Source organism: Oratosquilla oratoria, chromosome 20 (assembly GCF_046742065.1).
Source record: "Oratosquilla oratoria isolate Oo_2021 chromosome 20, ASM4674206v1, whole genome shotgun sequence".
In the NCBI taxonomy this organism is placed as follows: Eukaryota; Metazoa; Arthropoda; class Malacostraca; order Stomatopoda; family Squillidae; genus Oratosquilla; species Oratosquilla oratoria.
This window is the reverse complement of record NC_134796.1, coordinates 32,652,055-32,674,613: the sequence shown is the minus strand read 5'-3', so window position 1 is coordinate 32,674,613 and position 22,559 is coordinate 32,652,055. Positions and strand designations below refer to the sequence as shown.

General features: G+C 38.5%; 1 protein-coding gene across 3 annotated transcripts in view; it reads right to left on the bottom strand.

Moving 5' to 3' along the window:
- Nucleotides 1-22,404, bottom strand: part of LOC143036448 (cytochrome P450 302a1, mitochondrial-like) — a 115,390-nt gene extending 92,986 nt beyond the window's left edge. For all 3 annotated transcript variants that reach the window (XM_076203817.1, XM_076203818.1, XM_076203819.1), the window contains exons 1-6: nucleotides 21,889-22,404; nucleotides 20,216-20,453; nucleotides 17,137-17,230; nucleotides 11,805-11,904; nucleotides 7,578-7,779; nucleotides 3,210-3,450 (exon numbers count right to left, since the gene is read on the bottom strand). In XM_076203817.1, coding sequence (XP_076059932.1) covers nucleotides 3,210-3,450; nucleotides 7,578-7,779; nucleotides 11,805-11,904; nucleotides 17,137-17,230; nucleotides 20,216-20,453; nucleotides 21,889-22,249 — 1,236 coding nt within the window. In that variant the 5' untranslated portion in view covers nucleotides 22,250-22,404. The remainder of the gene's footprint in view (nucleotides 1-3,209; nucleotides 3,451-7,577; nucleotides 7,780-11,804; nucleotides 11,905-17,136; nucleotides 17,231-20,215; nucleotides 20,454-21,888) is intronic.
- Between the last annotated feature and the right edge of the window lie 155 nt (nucleotides 22,405-22,559).

Genomic DNA, 22,559 nt, shown 5'->3' with positions numbered 1-22,559 from the left:
TCATGAGTTTAAAAGCAAACTAGACACTGCGAGATACAAAGGCGGGACACCACGAGCATAGCTCCCCTTCCCGCAAAATACATACATACATACATACATACATATACCAAGGCTTTTTCCCCCTTCCAAGGGAGGTAGCCAAAAAGGGAAAGGCATAAAAACACTCCCACCCAATTCATCCCTAAATACACTCCACACCCCTCCCACCCTTCCTCTCATCTGAGCACCTCCTGGATGACGGGTCATCCCTGCACCCTGCCCACCGCCCTGGGTCAGAAGCAGTGTCGCAAGACACAGTACATCCACAGCAAGGCCGCTTCATTTAATCGGCGACCCCCCCTCTCCGTCCCCCTTTGCATATAAGGAGAGGACGGGGAGAAATCCCTTCGGGCTGCGTCAAAATTTACTCACACATACTACCCCACCCCCCCACCCCCCCGCCCATTCCTCCTCATGCAGTCACAACATCATCCATATACAACCATTCTCCACTCACCTCTGTCTTCCGTCCTCTCCCTTCCTTCCTCAACAGACATTCCCCTCTTCCCCAAAGCCCCCTTCACCCCATCCATCCACCTCATCCTAGGACGTCCCCTCATGTTCACTCCCTCCACATCTGCCTTCCATACCTCTTTTACTAGTCTTTCTTCACTCATTCTTTCCATGTGTCCAAACCATCCTAATATTCTTTCATACAACTAGGTAAAATACAGTCTCCTCTTAGCATCCGTTCCCAAATGTCTATTCCCCATTACACTTTTTAATCCACCAAGGCATTTACTCACATCTCTCAATCTACATTCTACCTCCACCTCCAGTCTACCTTTTCCTGCCACATTTGCACCCAAGTATCTAAAACTATCCACTTCCTCCAGTTGCTCTCCCTTAATGCTCACTTCCAGTCTGCTGCCACTTTCACCCCTTGTAATGTATTTACTCAAGATTAACAGAAATAATACAAGAAAGAGATGGCTGGGCAGATTGCATCTTCTTGGACTTGCAGAAGGCTTTTGACAAAATACCACATAAAAAGCTAATAAGAAAAATTGAAATAATAGGAGGAATACAAGGTAAACTACTGGATTGGATGAAAGATTTCTTGAGTGGGAGAAAAATGAGAGTGGTGCTTAGAGACAAGAACTCGAACTGGGAAGATATGATAAGTGGCGTCCCACAGGGCTCTGTATTGGCTCCTTTAATGTTTGCCATATACATAAATGATATGGATGAGGGAGTGAAGTGTTGCATGAACTTCTTTGCTGATGATGCCAAATTACTTTAGAGAATAAGCACAGAAGAAGACTGCAGATCGCTACAAGACCTAGACAAAATATGGAAATGGAGTCAGAAGTGTGAAGTGAACTTTAACCACTTCCATACGGTGATGCCTACGTAGGCGGCATGAGGAGCAAGTGGGTACTCGATGATGCCGACATCGGCATCTCGATTATATTTATTGTAGTCATACCTACGTAATTTCCATTCTCTCTAACTGGCTTCATCAATTTTCTATGGTTATCAAAATACACGGGTGAAAGAGAATGAACGATTGAGCACTGACTTTATATTTTATAATGTGATTATCATGACGCAACATCGCACGTCGGGCAGCTAATGATGCCAGACATGCGATGTGCCCCTGAGTGAAGAGGTTAACAATAAGAAATGCAGTATAATGGAATTTGGAAAAAGCAAAAATGGAATATTGGGTCAATATAAAATTGGTACCAAGGAAGTCAAAAAAGTTGACCCAGAAAGGGATCTAAGAGTAATTATCTCAAGTGACTTGACACCTGATAAACATGTCAATAAACTAGTTGGAGAGACTTTTAACTTATTAAGATCAATGAAAGTGGCCTTCGAGTACATGGATGAAGAAATGGTAACGAAAATATTAATTACACTGATACCTAAATTGGAGTATGCTGTGACACTATAGGTACCTGGCAAAAAAAAAAAAAAAAAAAAAAAAAAAGAGCGGCGACAAAAATGGCACCTACACTCAAATTTGACATACCATGATTGGATGAATTACATTTATCAACACTGGAACACAGAAGAGAAAGAGGTGATTTGCTATTTACAGAATTATGAAAGGGATGGAAGTTCTTGATAGAGATGACTTATTAAAATGGGGCAGAAGAGAAACAACAGGACACAAGATGCTAAAGAAGGACAGTTACAGAAGAGATTTGAAAAAGAATAGCTTTCAACACAGAGTGATTGATGTCTGGAACAAACTAAATGGGGAAACAATGAGTGCCAAAACTATACAAGATTTTAAGAACAAACTGGATGCAGAGAGATACAAAAACTGGTCATCACGAGCATAGCTCTCATCCCGTAAAATAACTAGATAATTAAAGGATTTGTAGGAAAACCCCATTTCAGCTGTGGCATTCCTTGGGGAGACAGGACTGCTCGGACAGTCTAAAGAACAAGAAGAACAACATTTAGTTCAACCTAAATTATCCATGATATTTTACTGCATCTACTCTTTTTGATAAAAGAGGTCTGGTAATTTTGAGAACAACACTAAGACTAATGAGCCTTACTTCAAAGGAATAACTACATGAGGAAAACAGAAACATCCCACTATTTGGACAAACCACATACAATATGTTTCAAGCTATTTCGATTAGATCTATTGGTGAAGATTACAATTATGAATCCATTTATGCATTTTCACCAAATATTTACTTTAAACTGAATGGACTCCCCCTCCCCCATGTACTCTTTCCGTGGAAGTGTGGAGTTATTCTTGCCCAAACGTCAAGCACTTCGCAATATCAGCTGTAAGATCTGGAAATACATGTTTACCTAACTTTATACAGAGTTGGAGCTAACATAGCTACTCTCCAATCATAGTTTGTATTTCCTAACTGTCTCAGCACATTTATACAATGCCCCTCTCTACCAGTCAGTTCCTCTCTCCTACCATTCAACCCCCCCAACATACCCTGAACTACCTCTTATGCTCACTTCTTCCACTTTCCCTACACCACTCCACCTTCTACGCATTCCATTCATCGCACTTAAATCTCATCCACACTTTAACATTCCCTCGCCACCTCATTTTCCCGTTTCCTAATATTGTGTTTTCTTCTCCCCTGCTCACACCTACACCTCATTCTATTTGCTACTATTACTTTTGTCTATAGAGCACAATAATTTGGTATACCACCTCGACACTGTCACATCCAGCCTACCGTGTCACTGCCAGCCAGCAACATATCACAGATGATGGTGACGATGTCTTTTTTGTCCAGCCCGCTGTGGGTCAAGAAATATTCAAGGACAGTGGCCCCTTTCCTCTCTGAAGACATGTTTCTTATTCCATCAGTATTGGTGTCTGCTTGTCCCACGTCTGGTAGGACCGATGTCACCGACTCAGCTTGAAGTCTTTCAGCCAGGAGGTGCTCCTTCTCCTCGACACATTGGAGGGCCACGCTGAGGAGGAACAGGTCTATAATGTCATATATTCACAATGTACAACAAGGCTTTGAGGGCGTATTAACTGTCTCTGGAGGACCTTTTCAGTCATGGAGTATGCAGGTTAGTACATTTATTGGTCGCTTCAAACTACAATAACATAACTTACCACAGTGGGAATGGGGGGGTGAGGTAGTATGTGTGTGAAAAATTTTACGCAGCCTGAAGGGATTTCTCCCCGTCTTCTCCTTTTCTGCATGGGGGGATGGAGGGGGGGTCGCCGATTTAATGAAGCGGCCTTGCTGTGGATGTGCTGTGTCTTGCGACACTGCCTCTGACCCAGGGCAATGGACAAGGTGCAGGGATGACCCGTCATCCAGGAAGTACTAAGATAAGAAGGAGGGTGGAGGGTGGAGGGGGGGTGGAGTGTATTTAGGGATGGAATGGATGGGAATGGCTTTATGCCATTTTCTTTTTGGCTACCCCCCTTGTAAGGGGGAAAAAGCCTTGGTATCTGTATGGGGTGGAAAGGGAGTTGGGAGATAGGGTTGATGAAAGAGTATTGGGATGGTTTGGACACATGGAAAGAATGAGTGAAGAAAGACTAGTAAAGGAGGTATGGAGGGCAGATGTGGAGGGAGTGAACATGAGGGGACGTCCTAGGATGAGATGGATGGATGGGGTGAAGGGGGCTTTGGGGAAGAGGGGAATGTCTGTTGAGGAAGGACGGGAGAGGACAGAAGACAGGGGTGAATGGAGAATGGTTGTATATGGAAGATGTTGTGATGCATGAGGTGGAATGGATGGGGGGATGGGGGGTGAGGTAGTGTGTGTGAGCAAAATTTTGACGCAGCCCAAAAGGATTTCTCCCCGTCCTCTCCTTTATATGGGGGGACGGAGAGGGGGAGTCGCCGATTTAATGAAGTGGCCTTGCTGTGGATGTGCTGTGTCTTGCGACACTGCTTCTGACCCAGGGCAGTGGACAAGGTGCAGGGATGACCTGTCATCTAGGATGTGCTAAGATGGGAGGGAGGGTGGAGGGGTGTGGAGTGTATTCAGGGATGGAATGGGTGGGTGATGTATGTATGTATGTATCTGTATGTACCACAGTAACAATGGCCACCCAAACACAATTCTTCCAATATATGGTAGACATGCATATGAAGGCATGTTAGAAATTTAATGTTGGCACTAATTGAGTTGCAACAGCTGTTTCATAACATTCATGACATAGCATGTCATGGAGCAAACGTGATCAATGCAACATTGTTTATTTCCATTGTGTGGCAAACAAGTATGGTTACAATTACAATATTATGATAGTGGCTATGACAAAAATATATAAACAAGGAAGTGTATCTGAATTTGTACATAGCAGTCAAGGTATTTTTGCTTATGTAGGGCCGAGAGAGTTGTCTGCCATATTGATATTGTGTGTTTATGAAATACAAGATATTACTATATAGGAAAATACATAGTTTGTATTCTGAGCAGTGATGTACTGACACCGCTGCCAGTTTATGGGGCAGGGAGGTCCGTTGTACTTAGTAAAGTTAATGACATTTGTGTAGATTACAAATGGAAGGAATTGTTGTTGATGATTTAGGGAGTGGAGATCAATTGACCCAGGCAATTTGTAATTTACAAACACAAAAGCTGATACAAAAAGGGGGTTATTGGCACGTCAGACTTGTCAGAATTAGTAGTTGTTAGTGAAATAACATCTGCATGAATTCCAATTATCGCTTAGCTTATTTTTTACAGTATGCAAGCTTATTTAGCCAATATTTACGATGTTTGAACATTTGTCTTTCAAATTCGTAAGTTTTCACATCGTTTGATTGGCGGGAAGTTAATATTTTAGGTTGGGTTAGGGTAAAATTCCAGAATCATACAAGCACGTATACTTAACATGAAATTTACATTGTCCAATAACTCCTAGTATAATACACCCAAATATAACCTTATGTAACCATTCCACAACAGAAATAAAGGTATTTGAAAAAAAGGGCTTGTAATACTTGAATGATACAATTTCATGTCCACTCACTGCGAGGACCTTTGGACACTGATCTGTTTGTGTGGCCAAGATCTTAACTTCCCGTCAATCAAATTATGATAAATGTTCAAACAATTTAAATATTTGTCAAATACCGCTTCAAACTGCACATACTTGTCCTATGCAATCTCTGGTCAGTTTTGGTCGGCTATTTGAGAGACCCTCAGACCACCACCAGGGAATGTTAATAAATTTACTGCATTAGAATAAATATTGATAATGATGACAAATATTATTATTATATATCATGTATATTATATACTTTGGTATGCTAGCTACATAACCAAGATGATCTACATATAACTTGTGTGGATACAAGGAATTTTAATAAATTTACTGCATAAGAATAAACCTTTAGATGAATTTATTGCATACGAATGAATATCGAGAATGAAACAAAACATATAAATAATAAAAATAATACACTGGTTTGCTATATGTGTATATCGCATACCAAATTAAGTCCATGACACGTAGATCACAAGCATTTGTGAGCAATTTTCCTTTTTTCCAGTATGGGTGAGAGCATAATTACGTGAACACAGTCGTGTGTGCGTTTGACGTGGAACGCAAGTAGGCTACCTTGAGCTAGGTTGTGTAAACAATCCAACATAAGTCTACACGTACCCAACTTGCCCCTGATAATGCCAGACCGGACGCACGGTGACGTCAATTGAATACTATCTACACAAGGAATTTTATATTGAACTTATTTAAATATAAGATTGTTATATCACTATATTTACATCAGTGTTCTTTCTCGTGATCCATGTGCAAATGTTGAAAAGAAGGAAGTTGAAAATTTGATCTCAAAGAGATGTGCGGGGCTGCATACGGATAGCATACTACTAGGGCAAAGCGAGGCTTCCATAGGCCTGGATGTGAGTTAGAATACTCGAGATCGACCGGTACATAATCACAATTGCAGTTCAAGAATGAATTGCGATGACGCCCTTTGTAGGTTTTGTCCCAACTAAGAACAGGTGAATTCGGAAGGTACTGAAATCCCTTCCGTTGTGAAATTCGCTCCGCGTGGTCTTACAAGAAACACAATACATACAAAATTACTGTATGAGTGTTGCATGGGGTAAATGTTCAGTTGTGCACCTGGACGCAATATAGCAATAGATAATTAATAAATTTTGTAAATTATAATGTATCAACGCAATATGCAATTTTCTTGGCGGAAATTAAAAACAAAAGTTGCTAAAACAGATTTCGTAAGTAACGAAGTCGCGCCGGACGAATGGTACGCCATATTTGTTATGATAAATGCTGACGTCGAAGAAATGAAAGGATGATTATCATCCTTTCATTTCTTCGACGTCAGCATTTATCATAACAAATATGGCGTACCATGATAAATTCGTCTAACCTAACCTAACGTAACCTGTGTTTCACAAATCGGTTCCTGCAATTTATAGGTCATCCGGATCGTCCTCGTCGTCTTGAGAGACGTTGGCGGGATGTTCAATCACTCTCAGATTGCGGGGTATATATATATATATGTATGGGGTTCTTGCAGCTTGAGGGAATGCATGGATTTCAGCTCTATAGCATTCCTTCAAGAATATGTACCTCGCGAGGTACTGCCGGAAGTACCGAGGCCGTACACCTTGTAAATGACATTTCAACTAGACCGGGCAGTCGAGTCAGTCGACAAACACTTGACAGAGAAGATGGCATCCCGATCTTATGCTAGCGACTTCGTTCGTTAATATATTTGCTTGTAGCAAGGTATATTTTTTTATTTCCGCCAAGAAAATAGCATATTACGTTCATGTATTTACAGAATTAATATTTAATTTTCTATTGCTATATTGCGTCCAGGTGCAAAACTGAACAAACCGTTGCATGGTCTATAAATCGCCCCCCCCCCCGTTATGCTGAAGATTTATGTTATGAGCCACTGTTTATTTTAAAGTTCTTAATACTCTGCTATATTCTCTTTATAACTGCTCTGTCAGATATTGGAACCGTGAAGATACAAAAATGAACAAATAAATTGGCACTGTTTGTATTAGGATTTAACAAAATTCAACCTTCAGTCAACCGACAATTCAACAATTTACCCAACCGCACTCACTTGTAGATAGTGTCCTGCCCACGAATGAGCTGCCGATAGAGTGGTGTATTGAAGAGTTTCCAAAGCATAAGGGAGTTGTCAGTTCTGAGGACAGCTTTGTTGGACATGTCGGCTGCTTGCAGGAGACGGCCCCCCTCACTATCAGAACTGAAGTCGTGGTCAAGACAGCCTGCCCGTCTGTCCAGCCCCACCACGAACGTTACTGTGAGAAAACAAGGAAAAATGACATGGGAGTCAGGAAGTAAGGGGGGGGGGAGGCAGTTGTCCTACCCCCTAGAAATCCAGGTTGTGTTTGAAACTTTGCCGGTCGTCACGCATAATTCGTTTAATATTTATAGAATGGCAGTGTATAACTGATTTTCGACTGCGAGTCTGCAATTTAAGTGGGAACTGATACAATCCTTGATCGTGAATTACATGGCAATTAAGGTCAGAGGTGAAAGAGTAATATTTTCTTGGCCGCTCTGATTAGTGTGACTGAATTAATTTTGTCACTGTGAAATTGATAAAAGTCAAAATATACCTCATGTAGATAATGTGAATATATTCCTATTCCAAGGTTGGGTCCAAGCACATATACTTGAGTACATGTTTTCATGTGTTTGTACTTAGCACGTAAAGTACTTGGAAAATACCTAGTACATTCAAGTGCAAACATATATATTGTATTCAATCAAAAGTTATATTTTGCATACAGATTCTAGCGAAGTTTGTGATGATACTATTGAGTAAATACACTAATCTGTTATTTGCAGTTATGAAACTACCCGGTATATTATAGAACAAGGGGCAAGTTTTAATGCCCTGATGCCCTTATATTTTGCATCAAATTTAGTTTTATTACTGATATGATAAAAATATGGCTAGTCTTTTACATTTGCAGCATACGGTAATTCAAGTTAAACATAAAGTATATGTTCTTGTTTTGCAATTCTGTGAGAAAAGCAGTGATGAGCTAAAGTAAAAACAATTTTTCCATTTACTTTTCTATATCGAATCCCTTTTTTAAGTGTACTCATCAATATGTATAAACGAAAACTACTAACTTTCATGCTTTACGAATGTGTGACAAGATTTTTTTTATGACAAAGTATTTGTACTTAAATACAATGACATGTACTTGGACTTAGGTACATGGCAGAGTGAATGTACTTGTACCTGAAAAATATCCAGGTACTTGGGCTTTAGTACAGTCGCTTGTTGGACCCAACTCAGGGCTGTGTGGCCAATTTGAAGTATCTTGATATAACCCTATATCATACCATATATCTAAAATGTCCTTAATTTTGTTCCCCGCCCCTACAAAAATTCTCACGGATGCCCCTGAAATTTACAAGGAATTTGAAATGTGATCAGTTTGCCCTAAGATTATTGTATGTTTGAGATTGCAAAGAGCATACTGATGAAGAACAAATTACAGTGCTACTTTAGCGTGAGGTCTAACGCCAGATGTCGCCTACCCAAGTGCAGCCTGAGGTCTAGCGCGTGACCCGCGTTCCTCCCGGACGCTCCCCTCACCTGTCCATCAAACATGTGTCCTAATACATAAAAAACGTGACCTGTCCACGTGACCTGACCTGACCTAACCTGTTTGTGTCATTCTTAGAAGACGTACGAAGTGTGTATCGCTAGAATAAATGTATGGGAATATGTGATATCATGTTTATTTTTACATTTCTTCCTTTAATATGAATGTAATTAAAAATCCAGTTATCTATCTAGGTCATTCCTAGGATATGTACAAAATATGTGCTTATCACTAAAATAAATGTATGGAACTGGTAGACCTCACGCTATAGTGCTAACGGGTGGTAGATTTCACGCTATAGTGTGGTAGATCTCACGCTATAGTAGCACCCAAATTACTGAGGAACTGAAGGAAGGTGATTATTCTAAATCTGATTATATATATATATATATATATCTATATATACATATATATGTACATATATATGCATATATACACATATATATGATTTGCAAGATGGAGAACATAAACACAGGGGAAGGCACGGAACCCTAAACACTCTAACGTTTCGTTCGCGTGGAACTTCATCAGAGAGTGTATGGAAAACTATAATTGAAGCTTATGTACTAAACTTAGTTATTTTGTCGGATACTTGAGAAAGGTCGTTTTTCTGGCGTGTTCTAGAATTAAAATACTAGTTTGTTTTGCTAAATTGATAAATCCTCCTCGATGGTTCGATGAATTCTAAATTCTTTAGTCATGTCAAAAGATCGTTGGATTTTTTTTTCAAATGTGTATTACTGATCGACCCCATTGCCTGGGGTCGATCAGTAATACACATTTGAAAAATTCCAACGATCTTTTGACAAGAATAAAGGATTTAGATTTCACGGGGAAAAAGTTAGTAAGCTATAATGTAAGGCTTTATTTACAAATGTTTCCACTGACGGTGCGTTAGAGGTAGTAAAGAAAGTAATAAAATATATAAACGATGCTGACCTACCCGTAAGAAAACAAGATTATAAAGAATTCAAAAATTTATGCGTAAATTTTGGTGCGTTTACTTTTAATGGTGACGATTATGAACAACACAGAGGTCTCGCTATGGGTAGTCCTTTAAATGCAGTGGTGGTCTCTCTATACATACTGTAGAGTTACTGGGAAAAGAAAACTTTATCAGAAACAATGGTAGAGGATCACACTGGTTTAGATATGTAGACGACGTCCTTGCTATCATCCCCGAAAACACCAATGTAAATAATGAAGTGAGAATGCTTAACGCGGTCAACAGCGATATTAAGTTCACCGTAGAAGAGGAACAAAATGGACAATTGCCCTTCCTCGATAGATTAATACGACAGGTAGGAAAAACTGTGACTTTCTCAGTATACAGAAAGAAAACAAAGAGGATTTGGTACATTACTTCTCCGCTCATGATGGTAGGACAAAGAGTGGTATAGTAATAGGCTTTTTTTTCTCAGGACACTACGAATCTGTAGCAAAGATTACCTAGAAGAAGAATTTGATTATATTATGAAAACCTATGGCAAACTTGGATACCCAGAGGGAGTGTTGAGGAGAATTAAAAGAAAAGCAATAGATATTTATAATCGTGGAAAGAAAGAGAGAAATTATAAAAATACTACCAATTTTGTATCAGTACCTGCCTCAGAAACCTCACCAATAATAGACAAATATTTAACAAAAACAGGCATAAACATAGCCAAAATAACTAATAAGAGGATAGGTGATTTGGTAAAGACTTCCGAAAAGAGAACCAATTCCTAAAACAGTGTTGTATACAAAATCCCGTGCAATAGTTGTACAATGGCATATTATGGCGAGTCATCAAGGGTATTAGATAAAAGAATTTATGAACATAAAAACGACATAAAAGCACATAGGACATCTAATTCTTTAGTAGTTCATATGGAAAAATCCGACTATTTACCAAACTGGAGAGGAGCTGAAGTGCTGCATAAAGATTTTGATAAATTTATTAGAAGAATTGTAGAATCAACATATATTTCAACTAAGAATTCATCGAACCATTGAGGAAGATTGATCAATTTAGCAAAACAAACTAGTATTTTAATTCTAGAACACGCCAGAAAAACGACCTTTCCCAAGTATCCGACAAGATAAGTAAGTTTAGTACATAAACTTCAATTACAGTTTTCCGCACACTCTCTGAAGAAGTTTTACGCGAACGAAACGTTAGTGTTTAGGGTTCCGTGCGTTCCCCTGTGTTATTTTCCATTATCCAAATCATTTGTCTAAGATACTTATCAATATACATATATATATATATATATATATGTATATATATATATATACAGTATATATATATGTATATATAGATATATATATGTATATATATGTATATATATATCTATATATATATATATAGATATATATATGTATAGATATATATATGTATATGTATATATATATATATATATATATAACGAGAAGACCAAGAACGATAATGAAGGAAGGGTAGGGGAGGGAAAGCGGTATTACGATAACCTCAACACTTCTATAATGCAACCTACAAGAGAAAGTACATAGTTGAATGACAATCATTGTGGGAACTTAAAAGTACAGAGGGAAAGGATGCCATAGGGGTGAGTAAAATAGCCTGAAGGCAGCCGAAATAAAAAAGAAAATGACCATCATGGGAGCGAAGGAAGGGGGGAACAAGTTAACTGCTTGGCTCGGAAGGACTGGGAATGATGTGTCTGAAATCGGTTGCTTACATTCGAGGAAGAGTCTCGCCAGAAGGTGCAAGAAGTCGGGGACTTTAGTTGTGCTGGGGTCCCTAAGATGAGCCACTAGTTCCACGAAGTCCTGGCATACCTGAAAAAATGACTATTATGGTGATATTTGGAGGGAGTGCATGGTCATGTGTTCATTTCAATCTGCTCAACATCGTTGTATTTTTTCCCTGGACTATGTCATACGCTTTTGTTCAATGCACGAAGAAGGCGACTCCAGTAAGTTCTCAAAACTGAATTCATCATTAGAATAGAGACTACGAAAGAGGCAATTGTTTCAAGTGAAAGTTGCAGTCCAACAGTGGTCGAGGGGTGGGTGGGTGGAGGGGGATTTACGGGGGGGGAGTCATTTGATATAGAATGTTTTTTTTTCGCTTCAGGCTTTTTATCTTATCATTTAATTTACTGCTTGGTGTACAGGTTAAGACTTTTGGTTTATTCGTTAGAAATCCAATCAACACATCTGATTATTATGGAACTATGATGTCAAGTCTATTGAGGTGATATACATCTTTGTGGTCAATGAACTTAGAAATAAGCAAATGAATAAACAAACATATAGGTAAATGTATAAATGAATAAACAAAAACAAACAAACAAATGAATGAATAGATAAGTAAACATGAATAGAATAAGTGAATATATATATATATATATATATATATATATATATATATATATATATATATATATATATACTGTATATGTAAATATATTCATGAAGAGCTGGAGTCCAGGAACCATTATATCCACATAGAAAGTAAACGCTGGACTCGTCGAAATAAACTTATTCCTACGTTTCGAACCCTGTCTGGGGTTCGTCTTCAGGGATATGTGAAGATAGCAAAAGGAAGCAATATAAAGGGGCATGTGTGCCGCCCTGAGAAAGGTCTCTCAAGCGACCGTTGCTCGCCAGACAGTACATTTATCACCAGGTTGGACACCAGTTCACAAAAAGTGGCTACACTTTCTAAATCTTTCACCTTCATCAAAGTCCCATTTAGTGTGTTCATCGGTTTGTGTGCCACTTCTACCCCGTGTTTTCTTAGCAATTACTTCTGATGTCCCTTTCACACACGGTATCGCAATTCTCGACGTGTTACGGTTTCTCTCGTTCACTATGTTATTCTCCTGTATCGTTGTACACCTCTTCACCACTGATCTGGGGTACCCATTGTCTCTGAAGACCTTTTCAAAATGGCTCTTTTCCTTCCTGATGTTCTTACTCGTGGAACACACTTTCTCCGCTCTCGACCATAATTTTTTAACCACGCCAGAATAGATTCTCAATGTTCTTAGATATCTTGCTTCTGATATTTACCCTTCTTGGGATGAACATGTCCTCATGATTCAAGCTTGCATAAATAGTTCCATTGATAGGTCGATATCGAAATCACCTCATTTTGGCTCGGACAAAAGGCTCCCATATGACCTTTCAGAATTACGTTCCATTTACAAATTTAATGATTATGTCAAGGTCAAAGTAACAATTTTCAATGACATTTTCAAAAGAATCCATAATATTTTTCATCTAAGGACGAAATGGTTCGTTTGCGTAACAAATCAGCCAGAGCTTGTACCTTTGAACTTGGAGACATTGTTTACACCCTTAACCACACTCCTACCTCGAAGCTCTCCCCTAAATTCTCTGGGCCCTGTCGTATAATCGGATATGAGTCAAAGAACAAAGTCAAAGCACTCAGGTTGCATGATCTTAGAGACCGTCTTGCACAAATATCATATCAAAAGAGTTCCCCGTGGCCTCTATATAGAGACTGTCTCTTCACAATCTCACACTACCCCTGCAATAGAGGACCATCACCAATCCTCTTCAAAACCTCCTATCCCCCTCCCCCGCTACAATCTTCGAAATCGAGCGACAACTTCATAAAAGTACGTTTTGCCTAGGTGAACGGAAATAATATCTACTTCCGCATGCTCATACAATTAAGTCAATTTTATTTTAATTATGAGTATATCCTGATACCACATTTGTTCCAACATCATGTGTATGCACCTTCATGCTAAGGTTCTGCAAAGGCTTTTTATTACTTCTTATCTTCCATGAGCATTAACATCACTGTGGACAGCGGTAGCTGAGCGGAGCATCTGTTGCAAGATAATTGGAAGAGTCAATCCTTTAGATGTCTAGGGTGTACACGCGCACACGCATGCATGTAGAGTGAGAAGGAACTCCGGCGTCTCCAGACAACTCTTAGGGAACCCGCTATTGTGCTCGGATCTGACTCCCAAGGTATTCTACATTGTGCTGGGACCTGTCTCTCAAGGGACGCTCCATTGTCATCGGATCTGAACAGTGACCAAAGATCCAGGCGTTTTGGACTAAGCCCCAAACACCTGCGGAAACAACAGATACTTCGTCTTTCGTCATTGCCATACCACCAGATAAACTTGCGTCAACATTTACTTTCTTTATCACATATTTCTCGTATGTTCTCTATCCTTTGAAATTCCTATGTAAATAAATCCCATGTGTGGATACTGAGAGTCCAGACTCAATCCATGCATTGTAAATTGTAGATATAAGAAAGTAATGTATAATTGCGGCAACAGCCTATTTGTACCCGTGTAAATTAGAATCTGGCCAAAAAAAAAAAAAAAAAAAAGTCTTCCTCGGAAGTTGCTCTTGTTTGTAAAACAGAGAAGACTGAGACATTAAAATGAATGTACTTTCACCTGGTTTACCTCACCAAACCAGTCAGTGTACAGTAGATCCTAATACTAAATCTACAATATATATATATATATATATATATATATATATATATATATATATATATATATATATATATGTTTACACACACACACACACACACACACACACACACACACACACGCATATATATATATATATATATATATATATATATATATATATATATGTGTGTGTGTGTGTGTGTGTGTGTGTGAGTGTGTGTGTGTGTGTGTGTGTTTGTGTGTGTGTGTATGTGTGATTCACCATGGTCTTGCATCACGTGCTGGACTCGTAATCGACAGCTACCTCCCTCCGGGAAGAGAGCTCAGACCTCATATATGACCGATCTATGAGCAATGCTGTAACCTTACACACGCACACACACCCAACTCCCCGCCCACGAGAGTTGGAATAACAAACCGCAGCACAGCGATACTGAAATTATTTCAGCCCTGGATGGGATTCGAACTCGGACCTCAGTAGTGGTAGCCAGGAATTCTAACACTGCGCCATGGAGTCAAAGGATCACAAAGGATTACAAAGGCGGAGCATGCCGACAGGAGACCTTTTGGTCCATATCTAGGTCGGATGCGAAAATATCCTAATAATTATAGACAAATAAATGAATAAATAAAAAACAATAATAATGTAAATAATAAATAAGATAAATAAATGCATAGGTATAGTCAGATAATAAACAGGTAAATAAACAGGTAAATAGTAAATAATAATAGATCGCGCAATCTGTCCTAGGATATTATTTGCTTTCTCAGAGGCTGAAATACACTGCTTGGATGATTTGAGATCGTTACTGATAATTACGCCGAGATCCTTTTCACTATCCACTTTTGTTAACGAATTTCTAAATAACTTGTAATCGTACTTACTATTAATAAATGAGAATGAAACAAATAATAACAAACAAACGGACAAATGATAACAAAACAAATAAACAAATAATATAAAATAAATGATAGTCATTACAGCATTTTGCTTAGGTGTTTATCTAAATGATTAAGCTTCGAACTGAACTACATAGCACTGCCTCTGCAGGAAGTTTATTCCATTCATTAACTACACGGCGAAGTTGTTTCTACTCACTTCTAGATCAAATATATTTCCGGACAGTTTGAGACCATTGTTTCTTGTCGGATTCTCATTCAGTGTAAAAATTTTGTCATTTTTGATGTTGTCAATTCCCTTTAAAATCTTAAAGACCTGTATCAAGTCACCTCTGAGTCTATGTTTTTTTAAGGAAAACAGATTCATATGTTTTAGTCGATTTTCGTATGATTTTTTTTTTATATTTGGAATCAGTTTTGTAGCTCGCCGTTGTACTTTTTCCAATCTGTTAATGTCTTTAATGAGATTCGGTGACCGTGCGGAAACAGCATATTCCAAATGTGGACGAACTAACGATTTATATAGCTTGTTAATGAGTGATGGACTTTTGAAGTCAAAAGATTGCGCAATCTGTCCTAGGATATTATTTGCTTTCTCAGAGGCTGAAATACACTGCTTGGATGATTTGAGATCGTTACTGATAATTACGCCGAGATCCTTTTCACTATCCACTTTTGTTAACGAATTTCTAAATAACTTGTAATCGTACTTACTGTTATTTTTACCAATGTGCATTACCTTGCATTTACTTGTGTTAAATTTCGTCAGCCACTTTTCAGACCATTGCTGTAATTTATCTAAATTTTCTTCAATATCTAATTGGTTTAGTGATCATTTGCCATTCCGCACAGTTTTGTATCATCAGCAAATTTGGAAACAGTAGATTTTAGTCCATGGTCTATATCATTTATATATACTATGAATAGAAGTTGCCCGAGAAAGGAACCTTGAGGAACTCCACTTGCAACATTTTTCCATCCAGAAGTTTTTCCATTTAAAGCAACTCTCTGTTTTCGATCATTCAGCTAATTACTAGTCCAACTTAATAGGTTACCACTTATTCCGCGTGAAGCAAATTTAGTAAGTAGTCTTTCGTGTGGGACGGTATCAAAAGCTTTTGCAAAGTCTAGATATATTAAATCTATATTGTTTCTTTTGTCATAATTCGAGAAAACTGTGTTGTAGAATTCGAGTAAGTTAGTCACGCAAGAACATTTCCTTCTGAAACCATGCTGGCTATCATTTATCAAACGGTTACTTTCTAAATGATGTTCGATAGCATCTCTGATGATAGTTTCCATCATTTTTCCTACGATTGAAGTCAAACTTATAGGCCTGTAGTTATTTGGATTCTTTTTGACACCTTTTTTGAACATGGGAGTAACGTTAGCTAGCTTCCATTCTCTTGGGACATCTCCGGATATGATGGATCTCTTGAAAATAATTTCTAATGGAACAACAATCTCATTTTTCATCTCCTTTAAGATTCTTGGATGCCAACCGTCAGGCCCTGGTGTTTTATTAACTTTGTGTGTGTGTATGTGTGTGTGTGTGTGTGTGTGTGTGTGTGTGTGTGTGTGTGTGTGTGTGTGTGTGTGTGTGTGTGTGTGTGTGTGTGTGTGTGTGTGTGTGTGTGTGTGTGTGTGTGTGTGTGTGTGTGTTTGTGTGTGTGTGTAAAAAGAAAAAAAAAATCACCTGATCAATGGAGGGGACGTGAGCTCGGACGCACTGGGGTCGGGCCATAACCTTCTGCGACCCACTTCGAACCTTCCACCAGGTCTCCCCGCTCCTAGAAAGAATAAACAAAAAAAGAGGGAGAGAAATGAGAGAAAACTTCGTAGAAAAAAAGACGTAATTCATAAATAATTTTGTATATGTACGTTGGAAGGTTAGATGACAAACAGAAGTAAAATAAAACAATGAATTACCCTAGGCAATATTTTTTAAGAGAACAAAATGTCACCCGTGTTTTGGTTCCAGGGATGCTGATCGATTGCAGAACCATGAATTGAATTATGAACGCACGCACCCCCACCCCCACACATACATAATTCTTCCTTGAATATAAATTTGCAAGCTTGGATCCAAGTGCACGTACTTATGCTTGTACTCGGTTTTGAAATTTCCTTAGTAATTCAGTCAAATAGCAAGGTTGCTTTCAAGAAAAAAGTCAAGGGCTACTGTATGTCTCACCTATGGACAAAGAACAGCCTTGATTTTATGTACTACTAGCTTAGTGAGGGATACCTGACTCCATGAATTATACCATCCAAATCTACGTTCACTCATAGCTATTCTGACCCTCCCCTTTTTTGTCCTTCAGAAGTTTAGTTTAGTATAACAATGTTTGATGTTACAAATTGGTTTCCACCTTTGTTTTGCTAGTCATAGTATGGTATATGTCTCAGGTAGGGTACGAGAACAGTTATGATCTGACCATAATACAAACCTGGTGAGTCAGGGCACCAGGCAACAAGGTAATTGGACTTTTTCCTCGTTCTCCTTGTTGTTTTACTCATACGAATACTGGTCCCCTGTACCCTACTTCTGGTGCCTCAGGTTATAATGTACTACTTCCTAGTGCTCATACTGATTGCCCACTCCGTCCTGAGATACAGGTAAAATTTTAGAATTAATTAATAGGTGACCCTAGCTGCAATGTAGCATTCACTATAACAACATGTTGATACAGCTGTAGAATAATGTAGTATATCATTAATGGTACTACTCTGATATGGTACTCACTCATACTGTTTTGTTACCTTTTAACATTATTTTGTTGTTCCTTTGCTTAATGCAATGTTCCTTATTGTGATGGTGCTCAATTTCTATTCTCAAAATCCTATGTGTTCCAAACATTTTAGTAATATTAGCAAAACTAAAACAATGTTTATGTGTCATATGTGTACTGGCTGGTATTACTCATGACTGTCTCTGGTCCCCTTAACCCCCTACGTATGTTGTCTGTGTAACTTAGTGTAGAAAAACAATCTAATGAGGACCACAATGGAAATAAGCGTTCATGCTTTTTTGTGTTATCCTCGGCAATCTGCAATAATTATTTCGAACCATGTGTTCTTGTTATTATTTGCACTTCATGTATATTGATTCTTTGCCAAATAAATTAATTTTTATTATTATTATTATTACTATTACTATTACTATTATTATTATTATTATTATTATTATTATTATTATTATTATTATTATTATTATTATTATTATTATTATTATTATTATTATCATTATTATTATCATTATCATTATCATTATTATTATTATTATTATTATTATCATTATTATTATTATTATTATTATTATTATTATTATTATTATTATTATTATTATTATTATTATTATTATTATTATTATTATTATTATTATTATTATTATTATTATTATTATTATTATTATTATTATCATTATTATTATTATTATTATTATTATTATTATTATTATTATCATAATAATATACGGAATGTACATACTCGACAATTTTAGGAGTACTTTAGCGTATAATAAATAAATTGATGAATAGATAGATAATGATTTGGATAAACAAATGGATTAGTAAATAAAATTAATAGATAGGTACATAAACTAGTAGAAATATAGTGTGGTGTTTGACAATTTAAAAATGAGCTACCTATGAGGAAAACAAAATATATGAGTTAGGTGCCATTTTAAACCCTGGGTTTAAGTTGGATTGGTATAACACTGAGGGAAAAACAGGCCAATGCATTGACAAACACTGAAACACCACATTACGGTGTGTGTGTGTGTGTGTGTGTGTGTGTGTGTGTGTGTGTGTGTGTGTGTGTGTGTGTGTGTGTGTGTGTGCGTGTGTGCGCGCGCGTGTGTGTGTGTGTGTGCGCGCGTGTGTGTGCGCGTGTGCGCGCGTGTGTGTGTGTGCGTGTGCGCGCGCGTGTGTGTGTGTGTATGTGTGTGTGTGTGTATGTGTGCGCGTGTGTGCGTGTGTGTGTGTGTATGTGTGTGTGCGTGTGCGCGCGCGTGTGTGTGTATGTGTGTGTGTGTGCGCGTGTGTGTGTGTATGTGTGTGTGTGTGCGTGTGTGCGTGTGTGTGTGTATGTGTGTGTGTACAAGCATAAAACATAGCGAAGGAATCGCATCCCATGCATATGAGACTGCAAATATAGGCAAAACAAATTAATAAGAAGAGTGAGAGATACAAAGACAAAGTAACATAATTAGGAAAGAATCCTCGATGTAGGCGTGTCAGGAATGCACCGTGTTTAGTGGGATTTAGTGTTTTAGAATTATGACATGAAATGATCACCATTAGATTTAAGACATTGCTTGAGATTCGTGGAGAATAAATACGAAAACTAACTCTTAAGAGTATCATCTATATTGTCAGCAACATCTAGTGGTGAAATAAGGATTAAGGAGGGCAGTAACTGACAGGATGGAAAGCCAAATTTAAGAGTGACCGACATAATTCTTTTTAAGTGGGGATTCGTTTTCAGATCTAAAAATCAATGCTGAGTGACTGGTCCGTAGGGATGTCTGTCACTAAATTCCCTGAAATACTGACTACAAAATACATAGATAAATGTTCTAAAATATATATATATATATATATATATATATATATATATATATATATTATATATATATATATATATATAATATTAAGTAAAGAAGAGCTAAAAAGAGCTAACTGAATCGTAGGCGTGTTTATCACAAACACCCCTAAATTACTAAGTACATGGAGACAACAATCAAAGATCTATTTATTGAGATCGCCACTCACGTTGGGAAGAGTCCCCCTCCGTTGTACATGTCCGGTCGGTCGAGTCGGTACTTTTCGAGGGCGAGATGGGACCTCCGTTCCGGATATCGTCCCTCGGTGGCGTACATGGCCTCCACGTCTTTCGGGTCGAAGAGGAGGAGGAGGGTCACGTCGCCCACGATGTTCTCCCGCACCAGAGGGCCGAACTTTTGGAGTTTTTTGAATCCGTTGTGGTGCAGACGACGGAACGAGTACTGACCTGCGGAATGAGAGGGATTTTTTTTTCGTTGATTGATCAATCTCTCTCTCTCTTCCTTAATTTTTTTCTCCACTGGTGGTCCTTCCGGATAGACGTCAGAGAGAATCATCTCCCTCTTGCCAGTCTTCCAAAACCCTCACAAACCGGTGACACAGAGACCGTTCCAAATTCACAGGACACGGACATTAGTCCAATTTCTCTTTCCAGAGAGATCTATGGTAAAACCCGAGGACTGTTGCCAGCCACTATATGGCTGCGGGTTTCCGGTTTGTAATACTCGAGATAAAATCTATTATCGTTACTGTTAGCTTGTTTTTCTTATAAAGCCTGTTTTTTTATATAATTCCATCAACTACAATGTGTATGCGCGCGAAGCGTGAGTACGCGTTTGTGTGGACACGTGTGTGGGAAAGTATGCATGAGTGGTCTTTTGCAGATTAGTGTAAATGATCACAATATAATTTTTTTATTTTCTGTCCGAGGGTTCCTACTCAGTGATAGAAATGATCTATGGGGATTGAGGCTGCGTTCGAAATTTATACCCATACATCATAATTAATGTATTCATTAATAGAGAGTCAAGTAAAAAAATAGATTTGAGAATAAGTATTCGCCGTACGCCTGTATATGCATCCCTTCTCTCCAGGGCCCTCACATGGGGGGGGGGGGGGCAGCCCACAAGGCTGATAAAATAATTATAATAAAAAAAAGGGTCAAAGGAGCCCTAAGTATTTTACCGTAATATACGAATTTTGCGTCGGAATCAAGAGAATATGAAATATTTTTCCCTTATCCTTTCTGCAATAGGGACAACAAATAACATTTTTAAAGTCCGTTTAATTATTTCGCAAGCCAATAGCTAAAACAGGCTGTAAGGGATGGTGGAAATGGGAAGTGGTGATGGGGGAGGGGGGGGAGGGTGGCGTCACTTAGAACTTTGCCCCGGGGCGGCATTTTGCCGTGGGGCTGCCCTTGGCATGTAAGGGCTCTGGGCCTCTCTCCCATTTCTAAAATTGGTTTCACTGTAGTTGACAATCAAACGCTCAACTATGTGCATCATTGTGATACTGCTGTAAAATTATATAAAAAAGACCTAGTAAAGGGGATAATACATGTAAACTCGATCAATATACAAGGTCTGTCCACGTGCTGGGAGGAGCCGGAGCTAATGGGTGACGTCACACAGCCGTGTCCCAAATTGAGAGCGACATAACGTCATGTCGCCTTTGACATTTCCAGGAGATACGAAGATCTTGTATAAATACACTTTTGACTTACTATCAATTTTAGTAGTATTTCAGGCTTTTATGCAACAATAATTTTACATTGATATAAAATATTTTTCGTGACCATTCTGTTAGAAATTTCAATGCTGCAGAATTAGTTATCACAATTTGAGAACGCTGAAAAAAGAGACAATAATTCAAGATCTTACCTATGAATGGTAAATAAGTGTAAAGTGTGCCTATAAATGGGAATGCCGTGGGCCCAGGTATTTCACTGAAATCTTTCAGTTGCTTCTCATTATGGTCTACAGCTTCACCCACTGCACAGGTACCCATTCCTCTCCGGGAATCCAGCATCATGCTCATCGATGTTAACCTCATCTTATCTCGCCGAAAGCAGTCGGGTCGCCATGATGCCCGTCGCTCACAGTTTCTGTGAATGATGTTTACATGAGGAGTATCGAGAGCCGATATGACGTCACTATACCGTAACCATGGCAACCGTGACGTCATGGTCATTCTAAGAAATAGAGTGACCTTTGATCGTTGAAAGAGCTTGCAAACACGCATATTATTTTCTTTTTTGTTGGGAAATAATATCGTTCACATATATTAGTCCTTCGAAGTAATAGTTTTATGACACTGACACGCGTAATTAAGATATTTTCCTCTACACTGGGGCGAGAGAGAGCGCTAGTGAATGCGTGTTTTCAAGCGTTGCTTACCTCCACACAAACGCCCGTGAGTCTCGCATCTGATGACCACTATTTCCTCACATCACCCTACAACCCAAGTTGCCAACGACTTTTCTTGGCTCCTTATTTGAATTTTCGGTATCACGTGAAGGGAAATAAAATAGAGAACATACGGCATAATATCG